This window comes from Tympanuchus pallidicinctus, unplaced genomic scaffold (assembly GCF_026119805.1).
Source record: "Tympanuchus pallidicinctus isolate F22 unplaced genomic scaffold, pur_lepc_1.0 scaffold12, whole genome shotgun sequence".
Taxonomy (NCBI): Eukaryota; Metazoa; Chordata; class Aves; order Galliformes; family Phasianidae; genus Tympanuchus; species Tympanuchus pallidicinctus.
In genome coordinates, this window is record NW_026294637.1 from 9,072,570 (window position 1) to 9,098,894 (window position 26,325).

Below are 26,325 nucleotides of genomic sequence, written 5' to 3' on the forward strand. Positions count from 1 at the left end.
GTCACATCTCAACAAGGGCTGTAAGTTATGTTTGTATGTAGGCTCCTCTTAGCTGCTTGTACTGGTTTGTGATTATTAGCTTATTGAAGTAGCTCAAAATATAACACTTGAATAGACCAAAGAAGTTTTACTGATTTCTACACCCCTATCTCCACTATAATGTATTGGAGCTGCATTTCTGTGTGACCAATGTAACAGCAAATCTATGAGAAGTATTAACTTTGCTGGTAAGATAGCACGAAACAGATCTTGTGTAGATGCAAAACACTCAACTCTGAGTGAGCTCTGCCAGTTTTGGAAAGTTCAAAATCTGGACAGATATATCTTATCACATTCAAATATGTCCAGCCAAAAATTCTGAAAGAGAACAAGCTGTGTGAGTGTAGGGCATGTAGAGATGTGGAAGCACTGGGAGCCGCCAGAGTGACTTCAGAGGAATCACTGGCAAAACAACATAACTTACCAGAGAGGAGACATGTTATTGCTGCCCTGGGAAGCCGACATCTGCACCTCTGTGTGGGATGATATAAACCTTACGTTGGATTCCTGAGCACAGAGGCCATGTGCAAGTGAGAGGTATATGCAGGCTTCTCGGGCTGTGAACAGCTTGAATAAAGCATTCTCCAAAGTAACAACTTACTTACTACTGCCATATGCGGACTAGTAGCATTCTTGTTAGTAATATCTACAGAACGAGGACTTCTTTCTTCAGAAAGTAACCGTGCAGAGATTCTGTCCTTCACCAGAGTCCTGTTGACTGAGTCTCTCTGCCTTTGATGGGAATATAATGGAAAAACTCATTTGAGTGAAATTTAGTTAGCTTGCTTTCCCAGCGTTCAGTTTTCACTGCTTTAGCAAAGGAGCATATCCTCACCCTTTGTCTACAGAGGATTCAAGCTGTGCCCATCCTTACCCCTCAGCAATTTCTCCATCTCCTTCCTTTCCAGGCATAGGAGAGGCACCCAGGTTTCTCTCGCTCCTGCAGTTTGACAAAAATCTCCAGGCTCCTTTTGCTTTTTCTCAGCCTTATCTTGCACAAACAAGAACAAAGAGCAGCAGCTGGGAATGAGAGTAAGGCCTATAATTTGGAAAACAGTCACAGTGGTTGTTCCACAGGCTAAAGGAGTGCAAGAGAAAATAATGATGATGTTCCATTTGAGTACCTCTGTGCGTTATCACTATTCACAGAGAATGCTTTATGAGGCTTTCCTTCTTGAGTGCATTCTGTCATGGTAGAAGGAAATTCTTGTAAGAGGACAGCTGGAAAATGGTGTCTGTTTCTCATCTATATCTTTGCAACACTCTTTATAGTAAGGAGATGTGGGTTTTCTCCTTGCTCTGACCATGCAATATATGGTGGAAAGGAGGAAAGCCCACTCTGTTCCCATGGCAGTGACATTGAGCAAATGCCATATGAGCATGGTTTGTGCTCTGGAAATGCGTTCTTCACAGCAAGGAGGGGTGGAAGGTCTGTCTGCAGGTATATGAGCTGATCTGGAGCTCAGGAGATCTGAAAACTCCAGCCACTACTCAAACTAAGTTTGATCTTCAGCATTTTGATGCAGATCTGCAAAGTCTTTTTGTGTCTCAGTCGGGAAAATTGTGAAGGAAGCTGACTTGACTGAAGTCTTGGGTGCATGTTGTGATGTTGCAGGCTATGCAAGAACTCAGGTCTACAAAATCTGTTTTGCATCCGTATGGAAAGTTATTGCAAAGGTAGATTTTTTTAGATGATATCATTCTCCCCCCTGCCTTAATTTCTTATTAAAAAAAAAAAAAAAATCAGTCTCATAAGTAATCATTTCCTACATCACTAGTCTTTTCTTTTTTTTCTTTTTAAAGCAGAATGGCAATAGAAAGTAAATTACTGTCTTAGAGCTAAAATGCAACAACCAACATTTGATGTCCGCTCCCATCCCCTTTCTATTACCTTCTGTGTGACTGAAAGAAATGAATTTGTCATTAAACTAGCATTTACTCTGTTTTACATGTCAGCATGTTGCTGAAGAGAATAGGTGATTGGTTTTGGTCGTTTTCTAAGATTCTGTGAGAAGATGCTCAGTGGGTATGTAGTGCTGCTCTCTTCTGGATGGAATCAGAACAGGCCGGTTCAGCCCTGTCCTTGCTAACAGCTGGGGGTGATTCTGATTCCCCCACATGATGGATGATGCCTCTGTAAAATCTACACGTAAATGCTTTAGAAAACTAAAATCTGAATTTTCTCCCCTTATTTCAAGAGGTCCGTAGCAATGCCTGAGATAATGTAGATTCCTTACAATACTTTGTATTTTGTCTCAGGAAGTTTGTTGGTCGTTCTAACAGATCTCAATCACGAAACAAGCAGCTAAAACCAACTGTCACTACTTCAAACTGTACAACTTTGAGATAATAAATATACATGATAATTTCAAGTAATGGAGGTGTATCAAGTGTGCACGTCTGGTTTCAGAGATGCATATAACCCAGACAAAAATGACAGTCAAACAGGGAAAGGAGAATAATTTCCAGGTCAGTAATACAACGCTCAGGGGAAATCAAGCATGCGTATTTGCATTCAGACGTGCACTGCAAAGGCAAGAAGTCTGTGTACTCTTCTATAAAAGCATGACAGAGCTTCCTTGAAAAGCAGTCTTTTTCATCACTTTAGTTACATGTTGTGTCACCGTTGAAGACCACCATCATGAAATTACATCGACAACTTTTGTGCTGTCTGATATAAATACTGTGAAGATTCCCACAAACGAAAGTGAGTGCAGTCTGTCCTAGAAATCTCTGCAGCCGAGCAGACCAGAAGTATCACCCTACTGAATGTGCTGCTCTTGAAATTTACCTCATGAAGCAGTGATGCTTTTGAGAATATTATTCAGATTTCCCATTTCTCCTTTTGTGTTTGCAGATTCTGGCTTTATAGTAAACTGTAGTTCTCTCTCAAATGTATTTCTGCTTTCTGAAAAGAAACTGAAGCATGGATGCAAGTAAAAAATAAAAAAATAAAAAAAAAAAAACTAGTAGTCTTTTAAAATATCCAAAATCGCACAAAGCCTGTGAATGGCAAGGAGTGCACCTCTTCCCTGACTTAACATCAAAGGAAAGTCTCGGGGCATTTCAAATGAAGATAAAAATGTTTAATTCTGTGTACAGAAAATACTTTAAAGTAAAGCATACAGTGGAGAGAGAAAGCTCTCTCCCCAGTGTTTTAACTTTGCAGCCTCTTTAAAGTCATGGGGCTGAGGCTGGGGCACAAGTAGAATTTCAGTGCTTTATTAATTATTTTTCTACATGCCTAAAATAATTATTCACTGCCACATTAGCAGAAGAGGGTTAGTGTATGGAAGGGATAACAAGGGGAAGTTGGATATTTGGACAGGTGTATGCCTTATAGAAGCAGCAGGATATTCCAAGATCCTGGATCCAGGTGCTTGATTCCTGTATCCAACCTGGTGCAAGGCTTCGAGTGTAGCCTTCTAATGTCTTAAAGACCAGTGCCCTGAGACATCCAACAGCATGCAACCAGCATTATTTTCATTGCAAACTGCACGGCTTGTTCAGAATATTACAGTTGGTTTGAGTGTGCTTTTTGGTGTTCTTTTTTTTTTTTTTTTCATAGAAGAATGATTGATGTTTTCATCCTGCTTTTCCAACCCAGCACTGATATGGCTTCTTTCCTCCACAGCAAAATTGCAGAGATAGGGTTTGGTTGAAATGTAAGAAAAAAATACTTCTTTTTTCCTCAGTCCTGTCAGCTTTTATAGAACCTATTGCTAAGTTGGAATGAGAAATGTGAGGAAAAAGGACCCAAGTATAGAGAAATTAAAGCCACTAGTGAATGATAGTAAGTGTAGTCTGGAAGTGCTTAGCTATTCAACATCATATTCTTCTGTCCATTCACCCCATAACATAATACATATACTTCCAAATGTTGTGAATTTTTTGTTCTCAATGTGAAAATCAAGCATAATGTTGTAAAAGCCTCTTTATAATAGAGGTGCTTGATATGTGGACTGTAATATAAGGAAAGATGATTAAATCATAGCTTTCTTGCGTAACTTATTAGGCCTTTTGCCATGCAAAGGTGACTCATTTCAAAGTGCTAACTTCGAACAGCAGAAGCATATTTTGATGAATTAACACTTGGTGTGGAATTTTCTTATGCGTGGAAATGACAGTAGCTGTTGGAGTGATACTGTCTGATCTGTTGAAAGCCTTGAATTCACACCTGCAGGTAACTGAATTAATAGCACTTGCTTTTGTAAAACAGCTGAGTTATGGCACGGTTATGATGAACTCTTGATGTGATTATGATGAACCTATGAGTTCTCTAGCAAGTTTCAAAACACTGCTAAGATCTTTATGTTCATGGCTCTGTGACTGAAGAACTGTAATTTCATTATTTGTTCCTTTCTCTAAGTTGTTGAGCAGTATTTTTCTATCTTTGGACACTTTTTTTTCTGTTGTTTCTCTATTTTGTGTTAAAATCTGGATCACATTCCAAGTTTAAAAGTGAAAATCCTGTGCAATCCATACGCTTTTCCTTCTGTCTGCTCTTATTCCTAGATTCTGCTCTCACATAATAAATGCACATCTCTGTTGAAGTCAACATGTAGGGGGAAATAAGTTCCTTCCTTCCCCCCCAGGCCAAAATGAGCTCGCTCAATAGGACACCTTTGAATGTTTTGATATTGTATATATTAAGTAGAAGGAAAGATGTTGGGGAATATGTGCAGTAAGATGGTTCTGAGCAGTTCCACTAGAATTTTTCTACAAGGAACACATGCCAAGAAAGAAGATCCGCAAACCTTCTCTATTGATTGTATTATTCATCAACTTCTACTGAACTGATGGTCCATTCCTGGTACCCTAAGTTGGTTTACCTTGCCATACACTTAATTTCTTCCTGGTATAAACTTTCTAAACAGTTGTAGTCTCATGGAAACGTTTTGGAACAATGTGGAATACTTAAGGAAAATTAAGAGGAAAATAAAGCAGTAAGAAGGAGGGATGTGATTGACCATTGTAGTTACTGTTCCACATCACAGTGGTACTTGTATGGTAGGTGCAAAGAGTCAGACGTGTGAATGAAGCAGTCTTTGTCACTCTTAGGATAAAGAGAACCCTGTTGTAATTGCCTTTAGAGAAGGGGGAAAATAGTTTCTTCAGAAGTAATCTTTGTTATTGTTATGATTCCAAATTGTATCGTTGTCCTGTTCCCAGGCATCCATTGCAGCCTTTTCCAGAGTCAGCTATAAGATTTCTTAAGATATTCAGTGTTTCAGCAATTACCTGAAAAGGTAGAAAGAGGAGGGAATTTTGTATACAACCATCCAGACTTGCAGCTTTGTAGGATGAAAGCATTTAACTGCATAGCACTAACTGAACCCTGATATCTAGAGAGAGGATCAGGTCTGCCTCTCATCAGACCACAATACAGTTTTTCAGCTAAGCGCAGGATGGTGGGAAAGGTTCCCCAGTGCTGCATTTTAGGGCTGAATTTGTTTTGGTGTTGCTCTCAGTGCTATCTGTGAAGCTTCCAGTACTGTCTAGAATGTCCCAGTTTGTGCTGGGCACATATGTTTTGTGGGAACAAAGTGAATGTTAGAGAATATGTGCATACATATCTAGAGCTGTCATGCAGCAATGCTAGATTTTGCAGTATGAGTGATATTTACTAAGAAACTGGCTTGTAGTTCCTTGTGCATTCCCTACAAAACCTAGTGAGATTGGTAGGGTCAGACCTTGGGAATGCTCCAGTAGCGTTTGCCCAGTGGTCTTCTCTTTACAAAAGCTGCTGGTGATACCATAGATGTGCTGGACTGGCCAGTGGCCTTATTTTAGTCTGAAATATGGAACCATGATTTTTGGAAAGCTGGACGTGAAGGAAAAAAACATCTTTAATATAGTTCAAAGACAACACCAGAATAGAAGGTTTCAAGATGAACAACCATTAGCTGTGTCTTGTTGCTGTAACACAATTATTGTCATGTTAACATGCAGGAAAGGATTGCAATTGTACTGCTAGCTTAGGGAAGCATGATGATTCTGCCTCGAGACACTCGCATCACACTCTTCTCTGCCATAGCAAAATGTACATACCAGCAAATGGCTTGGCACAGATCAGGGTTAAGTTCTTTCCTGAGGTGAGGGATGGGAACTTGCCCCACCCCAGTGATACTGTTTGAGCTTCAAAAGAGCCTCTGTTTGGGACTTCTTAAAGTTTCTTGGTAAATTAGGATCCTGCACAGAGCAATTAGAGAACAGACCTAGAGGTGGAAAAGTTTAATCCTTATTTTTCATCCCTTGTGTTCTATGTGTGCATCCCAGTCAGTGAAGTAGATTAGTAAATAAAATTAAAGACAGGGAAATGTAGGCATAAAAATAGATCATTTTCTCATAACCAGAAAGTAAGTTTGCGTTAGAGACAGATGAGAAGCAAAGAGATTATAGCCTAAAAGCTAAATATCTCTTGGAGCAGTTGCTCTTGATTGTAGTCAGATCTCAAGTTAGGGATCACAGGATACTCTGAGGAAAAAAAGCTTTTCTTCCCTTGAATTCGTCTGTTTTGCATCCAGAAGAATTGTGATGTTTACAGTTTAATAATTCTCTGATGTACTCTGTCTCTTAATTCTTAAATCTTTGAAACCCGTTGGTTAAGATAGATAGGCTACATCTGCTATGCAAGCCTCAGCAGACTTATTTCAAATATCTTACATAAGAAAAGCTTTCATGAGAATCTCCATCTATGTAACAGATAGGCATTACCACTCTGTGAAATAGATGATGATTTGAAGGTGGGCTCTCGCATGCATGAGGCCTCAGTTTTGTTTCTCAATCCTGTAAAGGGACAAAGCCTACCAGTGATTTAGAGCAATTTTTGACCCCTGCTGTGTGTAAGCAGTCCAGCCAAACTTTAATTATTAGTAGGCAGAGACCTCTGCTGGAAACTGTTCAGTACTTCAGGGAAATATATCTCTTAATAATTAGAGCAAAACATGGAAAATCCTCCTAGTGAGGAAGGTCAGAGGTCGGGGAAGGGCTCCATTAATGGTAGCATAAATGTTCTCCATCTGGCTTTTCCCTCTTGTCTTTTCTGTGTTAGCTGAATGGCTTGTTTAAAATAAAATAGAAGATCTAACTTGTATCTGTGCACCAATACAACAATGGCAGCACTTTCAGAATACCTCTGGGCAAAAGCAATCCATCTGACCCAGCAGTGTCTTGGCAAGCAGCAGCATGTCCATGGCATGGGTCAATGTGCAGGGAATATGTTTGGCTAAGGCAGGGCACCCAGGGAGAAGAGCCCAGCTGAACAAGCTGTTCTGGCAAGTATACCATGCTTAGCATCACCCACCATGTGCTAAGTAGCTTCAGAGTCATTAACTACACCAATAAATGACCGGTGAAATGTTGAAGCCACCATCCTTATGCCAGTATGTCTTGCAGAATCTTCCTCACTAATATTCTACTTTATTAATAGTGGCAGTGCTTTTGAGTCTCAAGTTTGTTTCTTGACAATAAAATCAAAAAAATTAAAAAAAATTAACCAAAAAAAAACTCCTCCAGCAGTTGGTCCACCTCCTGCTTAAAGGACCTCTTCAAATACTGGAATTCTGCAGTGAGCTCTCCCCAGGAGCCTTCTGTCCTCCACGTTGAACAAGCCCAACTCCCTCAGCCTCTCTTCATAGTAGAGGTGCTCCAGCACCAGTTGATGCAGCCTGGGACGCTGTTGGCCTGCTGTGCTGCAGGCACATGCTGCTGGCTCTCGTCCAGCTTTCCATTCACCAGGACCCCCAGTCCTTCTCTGCAGAGCTGCTCTCTGGAAGTCTTTTCCCAGTCTGCATGCATACCCAGCATTGCCCCAGCAATACCTTAAAGGAGGCTTAGATGAACCTCATTCAGTTTGTGTGGGTTCACTTCTCAAGCGTGTCCAGGTCCCTCTGGATGGCATCCCTTTAAAGCTGTTTCCCTAACCATTCATAACCACAGTCTTCTTTGCTTACAATTAAGCAGAATATAGCTGGTGGCCATGTGTACAAGGAAAGGTAGTAAAGGTTTCTGTGAGTGACAGGCTGACAGACTTCTTGAAGGGGATGAGAAATTAACTTTTAGTATAAGCTTCCTGGTGGAATTCCCTTTTTCCTTAGAAGAATTTGCCAAAACTTCCTTGGTTTACCCTCAGACTAAAGAGCAATTCGGAACTCCTGGTTTTGCAGCATTTTATGGCTCTGTCTGCTGGTGTTTCTTCCAGTTAATTTTCATACAAACACATTGTTGCTTCTGTTGACCCCGTTAGCCAGTGCTGCGCGCTTGGATGTGAAGACATGTTTAGTTCACACATCTCTTTATTTGACAGAATATGTAGTCACAGACTCTCTGATTAAAGAAGAAATCAGATGATCTTGGCCTGAAGCTTTTTTATCCCACACCCAGCCCCAAAGCCCAGCCTTTATATGCAACTGCTTGTTCAAAATTCTTTCCCAGTGAATTTTTGTGTTCCACATAATCTTATTTGGGCCTGTCTCTTTTCCTCTAACTAAACACTTTTCACATTGTATCCTAGATATGTCTTAAGAACTCCTGGGCTGCTTGACACTAGAATTTTTTGAAGAAACCATCAGCCTTGCAGCCATTATGTCTTTCTTATGGAAAGGACTCACTGACCTCCCTGTTTTAGTGATGTTTAAGAGGCGGAGAATCCTCTGGTAACTTCTCCCTGACAAATTGTATGACTCTTTTTTGGTCTACAACAAAAGCATTGTTTTTGTGGTAAATAGAATTAATGGTCTTGGAATAGTTAAAATATACAGAATGTATGATTTTAAATATATAGCCACATCTATTCAGATTAGCCTCCCTGACATGCCATGAGAAATATATTACTCAAGTACACATTATGTTATTTACTGCTAATCATAAATGAAGCTAACATTGTGAAATTCGCTGCTCACTTCTACAGGTGCAGAGTGTAATGTATGTACATAACCTGTATGTGCATAGCTTTTGCTAGGCACTGGTCACAAATTAGGCTCTGCTGACCTGGGTGATAGGCCTGCAGAGTAAACAGAAATACATTCCCCCAAAGTATATCCAAACACTGCCTATGAACTTGGCTTTGCATTGTTTTTCCCTGTGAGCAATCTGCATCATCTAAGCACTCTGATGGCCATTTTAGTGTAGAAGGAGAAACGTGAATTCAAGTAAGGTGTATTTTGAGTGCTTGGCTTCTGGGTCATCATACATTCTAAAACATCCAACATTCTAAAATCTCTAGTGATGCAAACTGGAAATATTTTTAACAATTTTAGATAAAAACAAGGAGCACAAGTAATGTTCATAAAGGAATACATGGCCAGCCCAGGACAGCATGTACGAAGCTGCTTTTTGACTCAATTATTTTATAGAGGATCAAGCACTGGACAAAAGGTTACTTGCACTCAAATTTGATTAAAAAATTGAGGTTACAGCTAAAAGGGAAATGTCACCTGTGGAATGCTTTAGAATGTGGGTTGTTTTGATTAGTGTTTGTACCTGTCGTGCACAGTATCTGCATTGTAAGGAAAGTAGGAAACCTACTGTATTTCTGAAAACAAGCTAATTTTAGAGAAATACATTATTTTCCTTTCATATTAGAAATTATATGATTAGAAATCCAATGGGAAGAAAAAGTTGTTTGGAAAGCCTGCTATAAAGGCCAATTTAAAAGCATTTTTATGTTATAAATAATGACAAAAAAAAAAGAAAAAAAGAAAATGTGTGTAGATTAATTTTGAAATTGTAGCAGTTTTGGCAAGCAAGTGGCCCTTTTTCTGTGGTGTCATCTGGTTTTACTTTCACACTAAAGCAGCCTTGTGGAATCCTTTCATATGGTGCAGGAGCCCCTGACTGGGCCTCCCTGACTTTAGTCAAAACCAAAACATAGATAAAAAAGCATTCTATCTAAATAGCTGGAGCCACGTGTCAGGAGCACCTATATATATATATGCAATTATATGGAACTGGTTTCTATAGGTTTAACAGTTTAGAAGTGAAACTAGCTTTGTCACCATATTGACGCTTCCTCCTAGTTGAAGAATTCCGACTAACCAAAAAACAAAATCCCAGCCTTGGGATGAATCAGCTTTAAAGATGGAATAAATTAGCATTTTGAAAGCAAATCCATCCCCAGCAGAGCTGTTAGCCCAGAAAGGGAAAACGCCACTGAATTCAGAGGAGATTCAGCTCTGATGCTGCATAGGCATATTCAGATGTATGGCAACATCAAGACACATCATCTTTAGTACTTTCAGGTAAGAGTTTGTCTGTAGAATTTGTCATTATAGAGGTGTCTCTACTACATTAATTTTGTTCAGCCATTTATGTTTTGGAGTTTTTTTGTAGGACATCAGAGTGATTCAGTCAGTGTACAGATAGCTGCAATAAAGCTCCAGGCCCCAGGAGCATCATAGCATAACCCACATTGCAATCGATTACAGTAATAACAACTGTACATATCCTGACCTGGCTTCTGCTCCTTACTGGAGCAGCAGCTCCCTACTCCTGCCCGTTCAGTGGCAGATTGGAGCTGAGCATGCTGTGTAGTGGGGCAGCTGCCTTTGAAGTGACTGGCAATGGACTACATCCCATGAATCTGGAGACAAGCATTTAGGCTTTCTAAGCCTTATGTTTAGGTGCTTGAAGTACAACCTTCAAATAAAGGAGCTTGTGGGACACTTCAGTAAGAAGTGAAAGGAAGAAAGTATTTAGAGTGGTTGCTGTCAGAAGAAAGGCACTGTGGATCAAAGGGTGTCATAGCTTTGGCCAAAAAAGCAAGGGAGTTAAAAAAAAAAAAAAAAGAGGGTGCAGCACTACCTATGTTCCCTCTAATGCTTCCTTTGCAAAACTCTGACAGAGACTGCACATAAACATTTTTATTACCATATCACATGTTGGTGCTGCATGGACAATGATGGATTTCCTGGCAAATGTTAGTGTCAAAAAGACAAATATGTGGCAGAATGACCTGCTATGATACAGCTCTTTGGACCTCTGCCCAGCCCTTCAGGGATTCTCAGGATCAGTAGGAACCAATAGCTTCATTATCATGTGTGTGTGTCAGAGATAGAATGAGTTCATATGCAGTGGCATCAAGGAATGTGTATGTAACACTCTTGATGTCTGAAGGTTTATACCAGCATTATCTGTTTACGTTTCTCTGAATGCCATTGTACATTTATTTATCTCTTTATATGGATTGAGTAATGTTTAATAGAAATGTAATTCTCTAGTTTTTCATTAATAGCCTGTAAATGAGCAGAACACTCGGTAAGCTTGTGTGAGTATGCCTCTTTTTGTTGCCTTTTGCCACAGAGGACTGGGTACACCCTGGCTGAATCGTTCCTTGTATCGCTGCCAGCAAAGTCACACCAAGAGCATTTGGCCTAGTGGCCTTTGTTACAAAGCCAGTTATTATTAAATGATTATTACTCTAAACAACATATTTACTGAGGAGTGAAGTCCTCGCTTTAATTCGTGTACCAACTGTCACTTCTGTCACTTTATTAACTTTGTGAACTGAACACAAAATGGAAATATCTTTTGCCTGTTCACTGAGAATCCCACTGTTGAAGCAAACAAACAGTTTGCACCAAGTCTACAGCCAGTACTAGACATAAAAAAAAGCTCATGGTTTTCAATTATAGAGTAACTTGCTGTTACTGGTTCATATTACTGCCCTAAATCTCGATTCTTCCCATTTCTTGTTAATGTTATATGGACATTACTGTTACCCAGGTAATCTCTCTATATTTGAATTCTTCTATGCTGGATGCCGTAGTCAAATGTATGGTGAGCTCCTTAAGCTACCAGTGGGAAGTAAAAGCTATTCTGGTAGTCTGGCAGTTGGCAGAGAAGAATATTGCATGGGAAAACACATTACAGCCCACTGCCATTTCATACCATTGCTGCCTGAGACCCAGCAATGTATAGCACAGTGGATTTTCTCCTGTTATCAGGATCCAAAATGTCACTTAAGTCCAGAGCTAGACCTTCAGAGACCTAAGCTCTCTGTTTAAACTGGGGCAGTCAGGGCATCACATTTAAACTAAAGGACTCTGATGCCTAACCACATGTACCAGTTCTTGCCTTTCCACTGCTAGCCATGCTTCAGAAATTCTCTGTCGATCACTGGATATCAAAAAGTCAATGTTTGAGCTTTTTCTTCTCTGTGGGCACAGACATGGCAACGGAGACTGACTTTAACATTTGTAGAGCCAGCTCTGCCCCATATGGCAAGCACACAGAGCCCAGAAGTCAGAGAACTGTAGTTGCACCACCATGTAATACGATCATTTAATATGGCATTATTACCAGGCATGCCTTGAATGGACAGAAGTTTTTTGTATCGTTTTTGCTCCCCAAGTCCCTTCTCATCTCTAGGCAGGCAATATGCCCTTTGAAATTTTCAGTGGGGGATTTGCTTGAGTAAGACAGCAGCATCCTGTCCAATGGGAACAACACTCTATAAATACCTTTCCATTATAAGACTATCATTGCCAATTCTGTTTGGCTGCTTCATCTCATAATATTCTCTTTGACTTTCTTAATACTAACCAGTCTAAATATTTTATGCTTGTCTTCCAGCAATATACTAAGCCCCTTGCTGCTACTCAGTGAAGATGGGTATCATTTTTCTGTTTATTCTGAAACACTGTAGTTCTCTGAACTACAGTGGTGAGGTTTGAACTGGTATTTCTGTTCAATAAGATAGCATCCACATAAACAAAAGTGAAAGCTAAAGAAGAAAACAAACAAGTTTACAGAAGCATGCCATTTCCTTACCAAGTCATTATGTTGCAATTAGAGATAAATAGTGTCACTTCTCAAGAAACGGGTGAATTTCTTATCTGATAATATTTTCTCCATAATTCTGTTAGGATTTGTATTTGTCTTTTAGTAGTATTTCTATTGTGTTTGTAGCTTATTGAAATTTCACATTTTAGCAAGTCATTTCTCAGTATATGAAACAGGAGCAACTTCATTGTATCCAAAGTAGAGAAAGTGGCATAAAGAGCAGCAGAAACAGCCCCTTTGACTTCAAAGAGACCTAGTGCATATTGGCTGTTTGCTAGCAAGTGCAGTAGCCCTGATTTATTATTATTCTATTTATTATTTATAAACACATAACTTTCCAAACTCAGAAGAAGAAAACTGTGCCTTCTTTGAAGAGGGCAGCGTTGAGGAAAACAAAGTCAGACCATGGGGAAAGGGATACATTATACAACAAAGGGATTGCTGATATGCTGGGCAAAGTCATCTCAATTACAAGCTAGAATCTTAATTGTCATTAAGCATTCTTACCCATGAACTTTTCTTCTCATCCTATATGCCATTCCAGTTTCAGGTTCTTTACACTATGCTACACTAACCCTCCCTCATTAGAAATGTGGTAAACTGAATCAGTCGTCCTGAGTGTCCGAGCAGGATGGAGTTTGTGGAAAGGAATTCAAAAGACTGAGGTTGTGGTTCTTGAGAAGCAGCATAAGAAGGACATGTCACAAGCAGGGAGCACAGGCTGGAGATCTCTGAGAAACAAATAGGTGAGCAGGATATTAGCTTTGGCATGGCTAGCAGGGAGACAATCAACATGTGGCTGCCACATGACAAGATGTAAGTAGGAAGGGGCAGCCTTGCAGGCCGCTGCAAGAAACATGATCTGGAGGCAGTGGAGATGTGGAATGTGTGAAGAAATGTGCTTTTCAGGAGTTCTCATGAGAGCCAGCTGGAAGCAGTTCTTGTGCTGCTCAGGGCGGTGTGCTGATCTTTTGGAGTACACCAGAAGACTTAAGTGATGATGTTTCAGACCAAGTGTGGTGGTATGATCAGCAGCTTCAATCTCTCCCTTCCAGCTTCCCTTCATTCCCCAGAGAGGAAAGGAGTGGCTGCCTAAGGAGCCAAGTCCTTCTTCATTGGGAATCAGGAAGTGAGAAAAAATAACTAGCCACATTTTCTGCCTGGCCAGTGACGGCTTCCTTCCCCTGCAATCCACCAGGTGCAGTGTCATCCACACAAACTCGCCCAAGACTTTCCCTATGTCCATTCCCACCTTGGCATCCATCACTGAAGATGACTCTCATGGTCTCTGCTTTCAGCATCACCAGTCACACAGCCTCTGAGGACTACTTACAGCCCCAGTCATTTTGTAGTCCTTAATCCTAAACCCCCTGGAGCACTAGTACCATCCTGGAGGGATGAGGCAGCAGGTCTTGGGGGAACAAGGGTGAGAAGGTGAGAAAGAAGCAGTAGGATACTTGATCCAGTAAAACCAGGGTGTAGAACACAGATAGAGCGGAGCACTGCTTTGCGTGGATTGGAGAGAGAGGGAACGAGTGCAGGAGAAGACAAAAAAGAACACAGAATCACAGAATCACCAAGGCTGGAAAAAACCTTCAAGATCATCCAATCCAACTGTCCACCCATCACCAATAGTAGTCGCTAAACCATGTCCCTCAACACAAAATCCAAACATTCCTTGAACACCTCCGGGGTCTGTGACTCCACCACCTCCCTGGGCAGCCTATTCCAGTCCTTGACCACTCTTTCAGAAAAGTAGTATAGCAGAGCAGTGACACTTGGAGAAAAGTGCACTCATGGAGAAGAAAAAATATCATAGATAAATACAAAGAAAGATTTGGAAGCAACTGAGGTAAAAGAGGTGGAGAAATCTGAGGATAAGGCCCATTTTGTAGATCTGAGTCAACAAGAGGTTGATGATGTTGGCCATGAGAATAGAGAACAATGATGTAAAACAAGTTTGAGATCTAACATCGTGGGAAAATCACTAAGAGTTTTTATCCTAATTTCAACAGAGTTGGGAGGACATTCCAGTAGCTCAGTGTGGATTCTGTTAAACTCCTGTCAATGCCAAACTATCCAGGAAGAAACATCTGATAGAATTATTAATTAATTCACTATTTTGCTCATTATAATATCTATGCATCACACTGCATTACAACATAAGATTCAGAGCTTAGGTTCTTTAACCCAAGTGAATTCCAGAGTAAATCCCAACATCAAACCTGCTCCTGAGAGTGTTTGATACAAAGCAGTGACAGTCTCAAGAGGTGGCATGCAAGTCATATTATTTCATTCTGTTCCCTCCTTTCTGGAACTGTCATTCAGGTGACATAAAAGTAAAGTTACAAAGCTCCTTAAGTAAATACGCTCTGCTGTCCATGTTGGAATGTAATTATTCATTAAGGCACATTCCTAAAGGCACTGTGATGAATGTACCGAAGGGCATGTGAGAGAAATCCTTTACTCCAGTATCTATAAGGGAAAACTATGGTGGGATAAGTGTCATGAATCTGGCGCTAAATTTATTGTTCCTGCCAATTCTCAACATAGTTCTCAGCCAATAAATTTCTAGGGCTTTAGGTGACACATTTAAAATATGTCTCCAGAGGAGAAATGTCGGTTGCAGGTTTTCTTTCCTAGGTATTATGGCCTTATGGCTTGAGAGATGGTGCTTGTCACCCAGCCTTTCTAGAAGGCATTTTGTAGATTGGTATATCAAATGAAGATGAAAATACATTAATTTCATTGTGATGAGTGACATCTCTACCAAATTCTTTAAAGAATGGGAACAGCAAAGTGAAAGGAGACTGGGCAACTTCTGTCCAATGCAATAACCTTGATACTATGTTTTTTGAGTGTTAGCTTATTGAATAAACTGCATTTATTGAATATTAGTGGAAGTACTGAATTTTGATGAGCATTTCTCAACAAACAGCTGCCAAATTACGTGACGATCCAAAAGAAATTTTGTATCTTTCTTTTGGAAATGATCCAAAAGAAAATTCAAAGAAGAATGAAGTTGCATAGTCAGGTAGTCAAATGTTAGAAAATACACAGGTCTGGGTTGCTGGTACAACTTTAAATTTTTCCTCTTGGGTGGTTTGTGACACAATCTTTAATAATCTCTTTCTGGGCTTGTCTGTTTTTACCCCCATAGAAAAGCTTGGGCTGATTCTCACTTAGAGACTTTAGAAGGTCATAGAGTCTGACACCTTTGAACGCAGTGTCAAGACTTCCTTTTGAGATGACACGTTACTGGCAGCACATTCATAGATCATTATCTCTGATAGATAAGTTAGAGGAAGAGAATGAAACACATTGGGCCACAGAATTTTGTTAGAATATATGTGGATTTTTTTTTGTATATTCTATGACATTCTGAAATCTTTGCATTCTTCCACTTCTGGCTGCTTTTCCCATGACCTTCCCAGTCTTTAACTGTTCCCTGCTCCCCTTTCAGTTTCTCCCAGTTCTGCACAGATATTTGGTCACTCCACCCTGGTGTACTGTTTGGGTATTAGTAGGGAAACAGCCATCTTTTCCTTCCATGAGCATTGCATCCACAGTCATCTCTACTCCCGAGCTGAACTTTAGCTTACTCCCGAGCATATTCACTTTAGCTTAGAGCATGTTTAGTCCCAACAGAACATCTGAGACTTGTTTATCAGCCCACATTGGCTGCATATGAATGTTTCCCACAGTCTTGCAACTTGGCTACATTTCTATGGACACTCTTAGGGCAGCAAAAGGTACCTGGCAATTTGGTAATTGTACAGTTATTTCTTCTACCATCATTGTCAAGAACTTGTGGGAGTTTTATTATTAGCCGCACAATCATCATGGAAAATTTCAGTTCTGATGGTTACATTATGAAAAACATACAAGCAACTGAAAGCAAAGGTTTGAACTGGAAATCGCTAACCTGTGCTGACTGTAGGCATCTATTATCTGCCCTAGCTTTAGCCACAGTATAGTATAGAGAACAAGGAATGGAGGCAATGCATACTTGCTAATAACATTTCTGTCCCATACAAATCTTTCCAGCCATCAACAGAAGGCTCCCAACCACACAGGAGGTAATTTTCACTGAAGTACTCCAACCTTTTCAGCCTCTGGGATATATATTCACACCTCTGCAACATGTAAAGCAGTCGCCTTGAAGATGGTCTAATTTAATATGATTAGGAGATTGCCCCAGTGTATAACCTAAGCAGATTCATGAAACAGGGTGTATATAACCAGCTCCAGCTATGATACATATCCTTCTCCCTTCTAAGCTTATTATGGAGAAGGTTTGAGATCCCCTGGTGAGCTTCTTATCTCCAGTAATTAAGAATATCCTAATGGGCATGGTAAGTGCCTTTCTGTGTATGTTGGGATGGACATACAACAGTATGGTATCTTTCTGCTGACCTGAAGGAGTGCAGCGGTTGCAGACAGTGCTCTCAGACGTGTTGCACAGGGGAATGGCTCAGTTGTGACTCAGAACTATTTCCTAATAAAATATTTAACAGATAAGCACTAGCTTACTGTGGACACAAGCAAATTACTGATCATCATGATCATCACTAACACATTTTTACATGCAGAAAAAAGAGATGCAGAAGGAAAGGAAATTGTATCAGCTACCGACACACAAGTAAAAAGGAGGGTTTTTTTCAGTATCTTATAGTAAAGTCTATAGTCTGATCTTAGAAGGGGTTTGAGTGGAGAAAGTAAATGCTATAAGATGATCAGAGACAGAATGTCAGAGGCAATATAATATGATGATCTTTGTGCATTTATATAAGCAGCATGTCACAAAGCAGCAAGTGTAAGACTGCAATATGAATAAGGTCTGCAGAGAAGGCGGCGTACGAATGTCCAATAACGGTGTGTTTTCACCGTGATCATGGAGTACTTCGAGCAAAACTTAGGTGTGTTTAAAAATTTAATCATGACTTTGGAGGATGCTTTTGAAATTAGGCCTTTTATGTCCATGTGCATTTTTCTTAAGGATTGATCCACACTCTGTTCAGTCAATGGAATTTATTCCCTATGTAAATGTTCAACCAGTTACATAGCTTTTTTACTCCTCATGTGAACAGCAGGGAATAATCAAGACTGGCTTAAAGCTTCTCCATAGCTTAAGAATACTGTTCCCTGAGAATCACTGGGAAAGCAAAATCCACCGGTTGGCCACAACTTCAGGACAGATCCCTCTGCCACCACTCATCTCAGTGACTGATGGCGATATAGCTGGCCGTGTCGCTTCTCTGCATGGACCTGCGGGGCCTTTGCCTTTATTCCCTGTCCCCTGCTTGTACATATCACCCTGCCCAGGAAATATAGCAACTGGCAGCAGGATGGGAAGCAGATTTTTCTCTTTCCCGTTTCTGAGTAGAAGAGGTAGATAATGTTCCATTCAGAGGGAGATAGAATGCAGGAAACAAAGTGGAACGGGCCCTGTGCAGGTCTCATGTTTTGTGTGCTGTAATCAGTGGCTGACGGAGTTATGCACACTAAGAAACTCATTTCTTATTTCTGCTGAGGTCATTTTCCATGCTGTTAACGTGTGGAGCATTTGATTTCTCATTTACCAGCAGTGAAATTTGCAGCTTCTTCCATCCTTTCTCAGCATATTAACTACAGCTTGATGGTGGACTGTTTGCAAAGCATATTTAAGAATTTTCAGCTGGTCCAAGATGAGCAGAGTTCTTACCTTGAAATCTTGCCTTGGCAACTCATATCCACTGCAGCTGATATGCAAGAGATAAAGAGACCTCTGTCCCTGGACGTCTATGGGATGAGTTTCCTTTAGTTCTAATACTGCAGAATAGAAATATTATTATTCTGCATCCTCCACAGACACCAGTGTTGGGATGAACGAAAATTTAAAATAAAAAGTGAATATTTTGATGAGAAATTTCAGATCGGTATCGAGATATTTTGAATTAGCTGTTCTAACTAACAATACATTTATCATATGTATACACATACACCTATGTGTATGCATATAGCCCATACAGTCTCCTTTTAGAAGGAATAGGCACATATCCTGCTCATTTGTGATTTAAGGTCATTAAATAAGTTACTAAAAAGAGCTGTTAGTACCTGTAAATGAAAAGCAAATCATATAAATAGGAAAAAATAAATAAATCAGCTCCACCTTTCTCCTAAGTATTATGGAAACAAGGCTGCCTTGGATGACAGCAGAAGTATGGACACAGCAGTCTGAATTATTTCCAACAGATTCAGATCAGAGTCCTCAATTGCTGTGGTCAGAGATTTTGTATGACATTTGTTTGGAAGGGAATTTAAACTGCAATGAGGTATAAATGTAAAAGGATGCAAAGTCCTATCTGATGTGAAAGTGAAAGTGAGCTCTTAGGCCACATGCCTACACTGAAGGCGGCTGTGTTGGCAGCTGCCGCTGATCTGGATTGCTCAGGCAAATAATGGCATTGACAGAGGGCAGGCCAACTACCTAAGTGCTTATTAAGCTTCTTGTGTGTTTTTCCCCATTGTTAGTTTGGTACTGATACTGAGTTAATGATTTTACAGTAATGCTTCCCCCAACAGAGATGTCCATACCCTGTTTTACAACCCCAAAGCGCTAGATGTTATTTACTCATACATTGTTGACAGCAGTGTTTGGGTACCACAACCATCCCTGGGGACACCATAAGCAGTGAGAGCCTTCTTGGTCCTGTTCCAACCCCAAACCAGGTGCTACAAGAGGTGCTTGCTTCCCTTCTTTCTTTGCTGTTACAGACTGGCAGTTCTGTGACCCACTTACTTCATTCCCTTCCAACCCCATCTTTCCTCCTCCATCTGCCTGCCGCCAGGTGCTGTTCTTGTGACATGGAAGGCAAAGGGGATAGCTGCTATCTGCATGCTTTAGTTCCATCCAAACCTAGGGGAAAACCTTCCTGCTTATGAGCCAGGTTGCAAGTGCTTCCCTTGATGACATTTCAGTACAATGAACATCAATAACGATTGATTTCTGAATGTTAGAACTTAACTGGTAACATCATGGTAAAAATGGTGATGTCTGGGTTTGAAATCTGTGAGATTTCAGTGCTTCCCTTCCACTGAGGTGCGTGCTTTTAAAAATTGGCATCATGTGGCAAGAGCCAAGTCCCAAATATTCTCTGAGGCCAAGCCCTTGTTGTGAATGTAAGTGAATTTAAATGGATTCAGCATCAGTCTTTCTGCTGCTGTGGCTGTGCTGTGTTTTTTTTTTGTTGTTGGTTTTTGTGTTGGTTTTTTTTTTTGAGTTGCATGGTGCTGAGGAACGTGGAAGGGCTGTTGGTGGAGAGGATGGGTACAGAGATGGGAAAGCCCAGCAGCGTGCCATGGGTGCCGGCCTGCTGCGTTCTGTACGGGCGCTGGGACCTGCTGCGTTCTGCAGCGTGGAAGGGGCCGGGGCAGCCCCAGGGGTCTGTGGGGTGCGGGGAGACCATATGCAGGGTGTGCTGGGGGGCACCCCACGGAGCCACCCCACGAGGCCGGGCCTTGGTGCCGGGGGACGGGGCTATCCGGGGACCCGGCTGCAGCGATCTGCAGGGCGCAGCGGCCGCTGCTCCTCGCCCAGCCTCCATGTCAGGCACGCATAAAGAACCATGTCATGCTTCAGCAGGGGAAGGAAGGGCCGGGAGGGACCGGAGCCGCTCTCTGCTCTCCTATTTTCATAGAAACCGATCTGTGTACCTAGAAAATAACAGGAAGGAGAAGCGCGGGGGGGAAGGCGGAGAGGAGGAGTGGGGGGGGGGATAAGAAGATCCTGTTTTCGGTCGCTGCCCGAGGAGTAATTCGGAGGAGACGGCTCCATATTCCCGGGGCCGCGGCGGCTGCGGCGGGGATGGAGCGGGCGGCGTAGCAGCTCGCACGGGGGGGCCGCGGGCAGCGCCGCGCCCGCCCGCCGCCGCGGGGTGAGGGCTCCCCGGCCGCCCCCGCCCGGCCAGGCGCCCCGCCGCCAGCCGGCTCCCTGTACCGGGGGCTGCTGGGGTTGTGTCCAAGGCCTCCCCCTCCCCCGCGTACACACTCACACACACACACACTCACACACACACACTCACACTCACACACACCCCATCTCCTCCCGCCGCCGCCGCCGCCGGAGAGCTCGGGGATTGCCCGCGGCCCGGCCCCGCTCCCGGCTGCGCCCCGCCGCATCGCACCCCGCGGGGGCTCGGCCGGCTGCCCCCGGGCGGCGTGTGCGGGGCGCGGGGGGTGTGGGAGGGAGGGAGGGAGGGAGGGGGGGACGGCGGCTCCCGCGGCGGCTCCCGATGGCTCGTCCGCGGCCCCGAGAATACAAGGCTGGAGACCTGGTGTTCGCCAAAATGAAGGGGTACCCGCACTGGCCGGCCCGGGTGAGTACCGCGGCGGGGGCTCCCGGTCCCCCGGGCCGCCGCCGCTCCCCTCGCCCTCCCGCGGGGCGGCCGCGGCCGGGCCGCCGCGAACCTCCGCCCGAGGCCCCGGCCCCGGCCCCGCCGGACGGGGGGCGGCGGTGCGCGCCCACCCCGCTATTGTTGTGCATCTTTTCTTTGATCTGCGGATTTCTCCCCGGCCCCCCGGGAGGAGGAGGAGGAGGTGGAGGAAGAGGAAGAGGGAGGGAGGGGGGCGAGCGCGGGCTGTACCTGGATTGTTATCGCGGGGAGGCGGCTTTGGGAGCCGGCAGCCCTGCCTGCGTGACAGCGATGCTGTTTATTATACGCCCTCCCTCGCCCCGGCCCCCCCGGCTCCCCCCGGGGCACGGGGCCCCAGGCCCGGCGCGGCCCAGAGCGGGCGGGGGAGGGCCGGGGACGCCCGCGGGGACGGGGCCTGCGCTCAGGTGCTCGGGGCGGTGGGCGCAGCCCTGGGGCGCCGCGGCCCTGCGAGGGGCGGTGCGGTGCGGTGCGGCGGGGCCTGGCCGCCCAGCGGGGTGTCACACACGCGGCCCCTCGGGCCCCCCGCACGCGGGTCTGCGGGTGCCTCCAGCCCATCGTCCGGCTTCACCTTGTCTGGCGCTGCCTTGACTTTCTTCTCTAGCCCTTTGTCACCTTTTACTTGGTGCTGCTGTGATGGAACGGTGGTGGGAGAGCATGGCGGGCATTTGGCAGCCAGATAAGCGCCCCATTGTATTGAGACATCCGTATGTGGTGCAGCCTCAGTAATGCGGAGCAGAGCTTTCTCCAGGGGGGTCTGGTAGCATGGCACGCACACAAGGCTGTCCCTTCCCTCAGTTTTGGTCACTATTGTGTTTACTCATTGCGTAATGTGTTGTTTGAACTTGTTAGCAGGCATCGAGCAGTGGGAGTCTATTTATTTGTTGTCCTCTTCAACCTTTCTGGGGCAATCCCATGGTAGTTGGCGCCTTCATTTTCTAGTCAAGGAAAGTCGCTGGTGGTTCTGGGCTATGAGAGCATGGAAGCAGTGAAGTGTTGTGTACAACAGAGAAGGGCGGGATCAAGATGGGCTGACATCTAGCATTACCCTTGAGAAGAGAGCTCTGGGAGAGGATGAGTGTAAGTAGTGGAAAGTGAATGGAAAGGCTGTGAGCGCAGCTGAGGGAGCGGCCAAGTGGTGTTGGACATCCAACACTACAAGGAGTGAAGGCCAGCACCACGGGCTTAAGCAAAGGTTAGTAAAGGAGGAATAGAGAGAGGGTGTTAATTATCTAGAGGTGTTTAAATAAGGTGGTACATTCAATTATTTTGGCAGAGCAGACCAAAATTAGCATGCAAAAGGCCAAACTCAATCAACACTGGGTTGTGGTCTTGTTACTCTATCATTATACTGATTGCTGAATATACTACCTAATAATGGCAATTTATGTCAGTGGAATAACACGATCCACAGAAAATTGACTTCATTCTTACCTCTGTCATGCTTTAATTTATTGTGAAAGTTTTAATTGGAACAGTTGAGACCATTGCCACATGGAAGCATGTTAATCCCTTTCCTTTTTGAGCCTCTGATGTATTCCCATTTGTTTACCTAGTAGCAGAATGGGCCCTTTTGTTTCAATGAGAGTTGTTTCCTTTAATAATAATTAAAGGATAATTATACACTACTAATTATACACTACACAACCGGCCATAGCCTAGAACTAGGTGTCTAAATAGGTATATGAGTGACAGTAATATCCAAGAAAGTATATCTTCATTAGGAAAAAATAGGTGTGCTGTTAACGTAACTCACTTCCTTTGTGCAAACTAACAGGATGTGGAGTTCAAGTGAAGATAAAGCAGTCTCTCTGCTTTGAATATGATTTAGCAAGCTGAGGTGGAAACTGCAGAGACCCCAGAGTTGATCATCTGGCAGGCTGGGGGCATTGGTGTAGTTGGCCTGGATGTCAAGGGTCTCTGAATGTGCTGCTCCTGTTGCTTGCAGTGCAGTGACATACAACTTCATGTGAGACCAGGCTGATATCTGCCTGATGCTAATGTGTTACCCGCTAAAAATCCTCTTTGTGCTGTCCTTACTGGAACTGTACATCATTTTTGTAGCGAGGTTTTGCCTGATATGCCCTTCCTTATGTGAAGGGAAATCCTGGTGATGACATTGGTCTTCGTTTTGTTTCCAGAAAGCATTATGATATGTGAATGAGAAGAGAAGAATTGTCTAAGTTGAGACAGGTATTCTGATTAACTGAATGCCCTTTTTCCAGGGGATTACATTCTCCAAAATCTTTGAGTTTTTGCTACCTGCTTCTTTGTTCATTACACAACTGACATGTATGGTCTTTGTATTTTAACGTGAAAATCAACCAATTTCACTGCTAATATACTAGCTTAAGTCACAATATATTAAAATGGCAGTGTTATTTTCTCTACCATGTAGTACTTTGTATCTGTGGAGCCTTTGGCAGGAATTTCCTGTGCAAGAACATACTTCTCAAACTGTGTTTAATAGAGCTGAGAAGTGCTAAAGCAGGACAAGAAGGCCTTCCCTATAATGAAGCGCACAGGCACGACTGTCCTGGATCTTAGTGGACCATGTGTTTCCATGTCCATGGGTACTGTCATGCAGAAAAGCTGGCTCAACTTCCAGGAGCTGCAATGGACCTGGGCCTCGCTCAGTTCTCGTCTCATTAGGTTTAATGCTTGTGAGCACAGCCAACCCCAAGTGGCACAACGCTACGGACACATCCAGCATAGGCAGCAGTCTGGTCCTAAGCCGTTAGCTCTCCACCCTCTCTTTGGGAGTGTGTTGGTCAGCAAGAACAAGGCTGTCTTTCACTGCTGTAGGAAAAGAGAGAGAAATCTTAAAGAAAGTGGCCAAATAGTGATGATACACAGAGGGACCATTGAAAAATTTTGTCTAATGATTGATGGCGCGTTATTATAGCAGTCAAACTGCATTTAATGTTTCTTTGTGAATCAATCTAGGATTAATTTGAAAAGGACCAAATCTGCTACACTTAGCAGAAATGGTAATGGCCAGTAAATCTTCTATCTTTGCATATCTTGTTGAAGTAGGATTGGTGAGTAAGTGCACTGTCTTCAGAGATGCTTTTAGAGAGCCGTATGTGGAAGATGTCACTTGGGTCCTACCACCTGGAAGGGCTGCTTTTCATTTTGGTATCGTGTTATTTGGGGCAAAGCCAGAATGTCCTTTAGCTGAACTGGGACAATGAGTAGGTTTAGGGCTTATGCTCCAAGAATTACATTGAATCATGCTCCAAGAATTGTATTGAACCTGAATAGTCAGAGCGGATAAAGTACTGCAGCAGTTTGGTCTAACAGGTTTTTTCATGTTCACCTGTGATGTCATTTGTCTTCAGATACTGATTAAAAATGTGTGATAAATACCAACTGGCCAGGTCATCAGTAATTCAACAATCCAGGTCCTGCAATCCAACAAATAAGCAACCGTGTGTCTAGGGTACGTATGGAAATAGAGGGAAGATGCTGATGTGGTTAAGATATAGGAGAAAAAGGATTCATTTCATTCTACATTTTGTAAACTGTCTTTGCCTCTGAGAGACGACAGCCCTCTCTGTCTTGGTTCCCCTGTTTTAAAGGACAAGTAATAGCACTTTTCCCTCTAAAAAGATGTTGTAGAGACAAAAACCAATAACACTTATGAGTTGCTTGGCTACTGCTGCAATAGGAGTTGTATTAGCACACATGGACAGAAAGATCTCTTTCTTTGGATACCCTGATTTATCCAGGATAGATGTCCTGTACTACTGAGAAATTGCCCATTGAATAGACACTCAGATGAGATAAAAGGGAAAAATTGGTGGTGGATTCAGAAAGATCAATAATGGTGTTTGTTTTATGAGTGACCCTGAAAAAAACAATAAGCACTTAGTTGCTGAAATTAGCTACTGATTTAAAAATAGGAAGGAAGCTGTTAATGCAGCTGTAGAGAGAGGAAGAAAAAATCTGGAATGACCTCAATAAAATAAGAGCGTGCCCTGGTAAATGCCTGGTGCCATTACTGAATGGAAATCTGGCCTCATACTGCTGGGGAGGCAAGAAGTAGATTTGGGTAGAAGGCTTGTGTGGGGCCGCGTGGGTTTTGTTACGTTGGTCTGGACAATAAAGGAGCTCCAAGCAGGTAAACCAGGGTATGGAGAGCAGTGTGTGTAGCAGTGCGTCTGTGTGCAGCAGGTAGGGAGAGCGTTCCATGCCGGGAGGAGGACACAAGCTTTAAAGTGACAGTGCCACAGCAGCTGTTTCAAAGGTATATTTACTGCCTTCTGAATACAAATGTGCTGTTTTCTGGCCTCCTGTTCCTGTCTTCCTCCTGCCCAGTGCCTTTATTTTCCTTTGAATTAGCACCTACTTGAGCTGCAGCTTTGCGAGTTATCTGATAATCCTCATATGTGAATAACGCTATTAAAAAGCATCTGCCTGCAGTGATTGCAAAATGGCATTTGGGGCATTTTAACATGTTAGTGCTGCAAATAGGTATAAAATTTTCAGTGTTCTGCTTACAGTAATGCGTAGTAAATAGAAATTGATATCTGTGGCAGGCCCGGAATCATAAATGTGGGGATGGTTGCATGATCATTTTGAGCTGAATGAGTCTTCAGTCTTACTGAGCAGTCCCACACACAGCAAGACATGGCATCTTAAAGTAAGAACTAAAGTAATACAAGGGAAAGGCTGAAAGGTAAGATTATGCTTACGGATTTTGGTAGGCTAGACCCTAAAAAGAGAAGGCTAATAATACTACAGTGGTATTGTTTAATACAGTATTAGAGAATATTAAAAGCAATTGCTGAGTGACAGAATTCCAGAAGACTTTCATTATCAGTACAAAATTTAGGCGGGGGGGGGGGGGGGAGCAGTTTGGACACTGAAACACAGATGTTTCAGAAAATAAACCTTTATCTCCCGTGTCAGTGGAGTACAGATGGAGCTGATGGGGTGATAGCTGTGCACCAAGGCCCGTGTTCTGATTGAATTTGGTCAAACACGAGAGACTTAGCCAGGAACAAGCTGGGTCAGTTGCAGTTGCAAGTATGGCAGCTTGGAAATATCAAAGTCTCAAACACATCGCAGAAGAAAAACTCCACATTTT

General features: G+C 42.9%; 1 protein-coding gene and 1 long non-coding RNA gene across 2 annotated transcripts in view; one reads left to right on the forward strand and one right to left on the reverse strand.

Moving 5' to 3' along the window:
* Positions 1-5,494: 5,494 nt before the first annotated feature.
* Positions 5,495-21,560, reverse strand: LOC128075151 (uncharacterized). The gene is made up of 3 exons (XR_008203670.1): positions 21,447-21,560; positions 14,617-18,633; positions 5,495-14,556 (listed from the first exon to the last, which is right to left on the reverse strand). It is a non-coding gene; the product is annotated as an uncharacterized LOC128075151 (long non-coding RNA).
* The window catches only part of HDGFL3 (HDGF like 3), a 35,108-nt gene continuing 29,850 nt past the window's right edge, over positions 21,068-26,325 (forward strand). The window contains exon 1 of the mRNA XM_052671634.1: positions 21,068-21,179. Within this exon, the coding sequence (XP_052527594.1) occupies positions 21,096-21,179 (84 nt within the window). The 5' untranslated portion in view covers positions 21,068-21,095. The remainder of the gene's footprint in view (positions 21,180-26,325) is intronic.